Genomic DNA, 6,703 nt, shown 5'->3' with positions numbered 1-6,703 from the left:
TATTTCATTCCCTTCAAATTGGCACTAACATTGATGTATGTATATTTCAGCAATTATATATATAGTGTAATTCTATCTGGGGATTCACCTGGTGGCCAACTTTTGCAAGTGGTGCACTAACTTACGCATCCGGCACGTGCCCATTGACTCCATCTGGAACGCACGGTACATGCACTTATGCAGTGTTTCTAGAGAGACAACGCCATTATTTACACGTGTCTAGTGGTAACCATCGTGGTCTGAAAGACCGGTGCAATATAGAAAGCATGTTAGCGGGGGATTAACCTGGCCGACGCGCTTGCCGAGCGAGATGAAAAGAAACGGTGCCACGTGGACCCCACCTGTCATTTTAAACAAAAGCTGGAGCCACCAATAAGCTGCCACGTGGACAATGTTTTCTCACGTGCGGAACAAAACGCACACTCGCCAAACGGTCCACAGTATTCTAATAGCCACCCCCCCTCCCCGCGCCGCCATTAATCACCTTCCCCAAATCGGAAGACCACGGCCACTTCGCCGCCATGAATCTATCCACGAGCTGAAAGCAAAATTCTGATTATTCTACTCCCAATCCCAACTGAAAAAATCCATTCTTTCCATCTATATCAACTTCTCACTTGATATTTACATATGTACACAACCTCTAATCTAAGAAGTAGATTAAACTTAATATTAGTCATTGCTGGTAAAAAAAAAACGTTTCTTTTCTATCTAAGCCATCTTCTTCTTCCTCGCCACAAAGACAAGCGTGCAGACCAGTTGGAAGCCAACTCATGTATATATTTATATATAGGTGAAGACAACACAGTAAAGAGAAACTGCTATTGGGGCTTTGTCTAGCTTCTTTAAAATTCAAGGATAAGGCTACTGAAAGGGGCACGATGCGGAATGCCCTTCCTCCTCCTAGCGCCGCGGAAGCTAATAACGGTCGGCGAGAGAGCTGAAAGGTTGAAGCTTTGCACCACTGTGCTTTTTTCGCTGCCATGGCTCGTACCAGAGTGGGACTCCCCTGAACCCGATGTAGCATTTCCTCGATTCCTCGTCCTCTTCTTCTTCATGTTCGGGTCATTAGAAGTGCCGACTAACTGCAAAGCCATGAACTTTTTAGAGAAAAAAGATTTAGATGTGTAGTAATAGAAGGGGGGAGAAAGGTGTGACCTTGCAGCCGAGAGAGCAGAAGCGGAAGGAGTCGAGGAGGCTGCGCTCACAAACTTCGCAGGTGTTTGTGACGCCCTTTCCCGGCCTTGGCTGGGGCCGCTCGTTGAGGAAGACGACGCGGGCGCTATTGATGATGTAGGTTTGCACGCCGCTGATGTCCAGAACTTTTTGAATCTCAGAAACTCTTATAACATCGTGGTATGATGACCTCCTTATCTGCATTCATCAAGACGATTAAACCAATTCCACTCAGTTGCAGGCTTGCAGCATAAAAGAGCATTGGCAGAGACAGAGAAAAGAATAAAAAAGACTGACTTGAATTGCTCTGTGGTCGCGATGGTAGGCGAGGCAGAGGGAGCAGAACGCACCATTCGTGCAGTCAAGGCAATACATGTTACACTCGCTCTTGTGCGACTCAGTGTGATGCTTGCATTGAACGAAGAAGCTCGTCGAAAGAAGAGGCGACAGCCATGGCGGCCACCTGTTCTCATCCTCTACCCCCTGTGATGACCATCCAATACCGATGAGAAGAAAATAAACATCATTTCAACCAAGGAAATAAACTTAGTAAGCCAAGCGCCATCCTATGTTAACTCACCATGGATTTCTTGTACTGCTTCAGCTCCTTGCGCGGGGAATTCTGATCAATCGCCAGCTTTTTGTCCAGAGCGTCTCTTCCGTTCTATAAGAAATGGAGAAAAGCAGAAACCTTTCTCTGTTAAGGAAGCAGGGAAAAATGGAGAAAGGAAGCAAAAGAAAACGAGCAGGAGAAGGGAAGGTTTTGTAGGAAGAGAAGGGAGGATGATGAGTTCGGTCGTTCTTATCCGCTCAAAGTCTCCGTTCCAACCCTTCGCCTCAGCGACCGACCCACGCAAGATGCTTTGTTTGCAAGTAAACCTCTTTTAATTTTTATGGCTACCCACTTCCATTATTTATCACTTTGCCCCCTCTGAAATATGTATTATTGAACTTCCAAGAAGCAAGTTTGCAGCTTCTTACTTCATTCATTGTTGTCATGTATGGCCACACTGTTGGCCGCCAACTGCATCATTCATTGACGATTGTGGATAATTGCCATGTCCTAATCATACTCTACCCAATTGCTAAACTTTAAGACATCATTGAAATGCCTTTTAACTAGTGGGCAAAATGACATATTTCCACTACTCTGTTCCTCAACATTTTTTCTGCTCTTTTTTTTTTTTTTTTGGTTTGATTTCGTCATATCTATCACAAAGAGGTGACCTTTACTTTAATATGTGTATAACACAATTTTTAGGAGACTAAGTCATTGCACAGATTAAGTGTCTGTTTGGGGTAACAACTGACAACTGCTGTGCAGAAGCTGATACTGATAAATTGGCTGGCGGTTTGTTTTCTCCAGTTTAAAAACAGCTGTGATGCAGTTGTTTCTGAATAAATGATTATTTTGTCTGTGTGCAGTAGTGTTGTTTGCAACAGTCATAACAATATATTTGATATTTGAGAAATAATAATCTATTTCAGAAAAATATAAAAATAAGATGTATACATACTAAACAGTGAATATCATGATTAATAAAATTAAAAAAAAATTATAAAAATAACATTTAATAATATAATAATATTCTTTTAAAAATACAAATGATGCATGTCACATCATTTCGTATTTCATCATTATCATACCTATTATCACAAATATTATCATTACTACATTTATGGGCATTATCATATCTACCAAACAATCATAATAATAGTGCTGCTAATTGCAAAGATGCCATAAGAAGTGATCTAATACATATAAGCCTAAAATATGATATCAGGAGACAAAAACCCAATGTCGTCCGATTTATATTCCTAAATTATAACATTATGCCAAAAAGGCCTCACAGTTGAGGATTCAAATATAAACACATACATCTTATGTATATAAACTTAGATTTCAGAACAATAATGACCATGATAACAATGGTGCCCAAGAACACCTTTTTTTTTTAAATAATCATTACCTTTTTATACTCTTCCAAGAAGTTCATAGAAGGAATTAAAGAAAATCTTCTAAAGTTTCAATCTACTTTTTTGGATTTTGAATTTATGTTGCAATTTGGCTAATTTGAAAATCAAACCATACAAAACTACTGAATCCTCGCCCCAACTCAAAATTCTCAATTTGTTCTGATTATTTTTGAGCTGATTGCTACTTAGTTGATAGTAATAATTAGTGTTGTCAAATAGAGAATGATATGCACTATTTTAAGTAGATTTCTATATTCACAATACTTCAGTTTTATACTTATATTGCACAACTGTTAACAAAGACCAAGCTATTTTGAGCTGTTATATTTGTCTCCTTAAACTCCCCATTTTTGTGTCTTTTTTCTCACTACTGATACTAGTGCTGCTAATTAATGCTTTTAAGAATTGCATTATTATAATGAACAAAAAAGACATTGAATGGAAGATTGTCTTTCGAAGGTTTTTAATACCAGCTGCAAGAAACCAATAAACATCTCAACGGTGATTCTCCTCTAATTAGAATTGCATTGCCTGTTTAATTTTCTTACTGTTTTGCTCAACTTCCCATGCACAATGTGGACAATTTGCTAAAAAGTATGAAAAATAACAAAAATGGTCACACAATCATGCTTACTACGAGCTTCTAGATAGCAAACCAGCCAGAAAAGTGAATTTTCAAGCCACAAGCATACAAAAATGACACACCAAAACACACAACAAAAGAAATAAGTCAGTCTCAGAGCAGGGCATAAATTATCAGGTACGCATCGAGAGTGCAAGGAGGAAGAGCCAGACGAAGGCACTGAATGGTGACATCCCGATCTTTCTCAGTCCCATTCCTCAATAACTCAATAAATTTCTAACACAAATCATAAAAAAAAAGGCAATCCTCTGTCGTTGAAGCATCATCACCTTTCAAAAAAGGGCTTGCTTATGAAGCCGAAAGAGTATCCGGTGGTCCTTAACACCACCGACACGTGCCCCATAGCAATCGACGTCGCCTACTTCGATGCTTTGGCGGATTAGATGGATGAGAAGGCGATACTGGTAGGAGGAAGAAGAGGAAGGAGGGGAGGGAGAAGATAGCCAGAGGAGCCTTCGATGAGGTGGTCGGATTTGGCAAAACTTATGACAAGGGAATCCAAATCCTCCCAATTCCCGTCGTGGATTCCATACCACAAGCTCCAAGAGTGCTTGAATGGATGACAAAAGGGTCGAGAAGGGCAGCGGCACAAAATTGCACATGGTAGTGGGGTACAAACGCGGGCCGCGGAGTCGTACCCGTAGCCTCATTTTAATAACATTTTTAAAAATGCCGCCACGACATGATAATCAAAAGCCAAATATCGTGTTTTTGGGTAGTATCGCACGAAAAAAAACTGCGCCAAATGAAGCATAATACTATGTGGACAATGAGCGAAAATGAATGAGAGCTTTTCGAGATGGTATTTATCATTAGGAGGGGCAATAAAATTTCAAATAAATCTCAAATGAAAAATAATACATTGTGTTTGAATATGTAGCAAATTGGAGGCAAATAAAATGAAAAGTTCCAAACCACTGGGTTCAAGCACTTCCTTACGCAAAAATAATAGTAATAATAAAAATAATTCGCTTAATAATATGAGAAGCACTTTTAATCTCCAATAAGCCACAAAATATAATAATATTTGAAGTTATATATTTAATCCAATATAATAGCTAGGATAAATAGAAGGAAAATTTTAAAATGAAAATGATATTAATGGTACAAGGAAGCATCTTAGATTGAGTTGGTAGTGCTTGATGTCAATTCTTCTCCTTTGGTGAAGCACCTTCGTTAGATTTAGGGTTTATTTGAGGTAGCAGCAATTTTTTTAAAAAGGTTGTTGTAAAATTGTGATGAGAAAATAACTTCTTGAAAAGCTGTAGTGAGAATCATAAATGTATATATATTTTTTTCACGAAAATCAAATAATAGTTTACTAATAGCAGTTGAATTTTAGTAGTTCAGATTAAAAAAAAATTGTTCTCCACCAGAAAAAATTTTAGAAAACAAGAAGAAAAATTAATCTCCTAAGCAGAACAATGGTAGAGGTTTGAAGAAAAGTAGATAGAAAGTTGTCCGAGACTTATGGGGAAAAGATTAGAAGACTATGAAAATTATAGATTGAGTCAAACCTTGATTTGGTTTTATTAAAAAATTATTTAATCTATTAGAGAGGACGAACAAAATTAATTGGAGAGAATGAGAGCCGAAAGTATGAGAGATCATATTGAAATTAAGTTTTGAACAAAAGGTACAAAGTTATGTTAGGCCCAAATATGAGCTTTGATACATATTGTTATAAGTGAAAGCTAGAGATGTTTTAGAGGAAGACATCGGATAAGAAAAAAATTGTAATGGAGGTTAGGGTAACTAAATTGCATAGGAAAAAAGCTTGATAAGCTACTATTCACTAACAAGGAAATTTGGAAAAGTTGAGAGCTTGCCCGTTAATAAGTTCATACGACAAAATTCCTAGAGTAATACAAAATGTAAAGGTTGACTTGACTCCTAGAAGAATTAACAAATGCCATATGACGTATGTTGGCATCATTTTTGGCTCATTATTTGATGGTGCTGCCTCAAGCAATGCCTTAGGACCCAAACCATTGTCCTCCATGACAATTGTGCTTGAATTTTATTAAATGAAGGTTTGGCGGTGTGGTGCCGCTATACCACACTACAATGCCATCCTATTATTAGTATTACCATGCTACCCATATGTACTGAGTTGCCATGATTTGCATGATTGGAATTGTGCTGCGGTGCCACACAAGGCAAAATGCATCTTGTGAACATGGTTTATCGTTATGTGAAACCGGCTTTTTATCGCAGAGCTACACCTTTGATGTCAACCAAATTGATGGTTACTATCATTTCAGACACATAAATAAGATGATGTCTTGATTTGGATCTAGCACCTCAATACCTAACCTTGGCACACTAGGCTCCATCAATTAATTTGTTGATGAAATGACATTTCAGGTGTGACAAAGTGATTCAACTGCGTTTTGAGAAAATATGGCCTCCACACTACAATACTAAGACTAAGCACCATGATGCCCAATCAACTGATTGAATGGTGATTGTTTGTAATGGGTGAAAACCTTATGTCTTTGTTTAATGCATTGGCCAGGTCAAAGGCCAGCATGACAACATTGTCTCCCGATGTCGTAATGTCAGTAAATTTATAAATATGACCCAAAGCCAAACCAAATTGTTTTGACCCGTAGCTCTTTGAGTATTGACGCTTCAAAACTTACCGCGAAGTAAGTTGTTTATACGGTGCAGGTACACGTTCATGTAGTATGTAGTTTAAGAGTCCGCATATCGATCTCACGAGGAAAGATTAACAATTATTTCTATAGAAAAATCTCAAGCCTAATAATTTGGTTAACCTAGCTTGGAGATTGCAAAGATGTTTTAAGTTCTAAGGCTCTAGTAAAAGCAAAGTGAATGACAGACAATAGAGAATAGAAACAACATAATGGTTTTTTTAGTTCCTTCGAGATGGATGAGGCTTAT

At 38.1% G+C, this 6,703-nt stretch overlaps 1 protein-coding gene across 1 annotated transcript; it reads right to left on the bottom strand.

The window, feature by feature from the left end:
* Window positions 1-688: 688 nt before the first annotated feature.
* Window positions 689-2,206, bottom strand: LOC110020868. Its single transcript, XM_020719138.1, has 4 exons — window positions 1,757-2,206; window positions 1,474-1,659; window positions 1,159-1,374; window positions 689-1,085 (listed from the first exon to the last, which is right to left on the bottom strand). Exons 1-4 carry the CDS (start codon window positions 1,757-1,759, stop codon window positions 846-848), a joined length of 645 nt encoding a protein of 214 aa, XP_020574797.1. The 5' UTR covers window positions 1,760-2,206; the 3' UTR covers window positions 689-845.
* Window positions 2,207-6,703: the final 4,497 nt, after the last annotated feature.

The sequence above is a fragment of the Phalaenopsis equestris genome, unplaced genomic scaffold (genome assembly GCF_001263595.1).
Source record: "Phalaenopsis equestris unplaced genomic scaffold, ASM126359v1 Scaffold000107, whole genome shotgun sequence".
Taxonomy (NCBI): Eukaryota; Viridiplantae; Streptophyta; class Magnoliopsida; order Asparagales; family Orchidaceae; genus Phalaenopsis; species Phalaenopsis equestris.
This window is presented reverse-complemented; position numbering and strand designations above follow the sequence as displayed.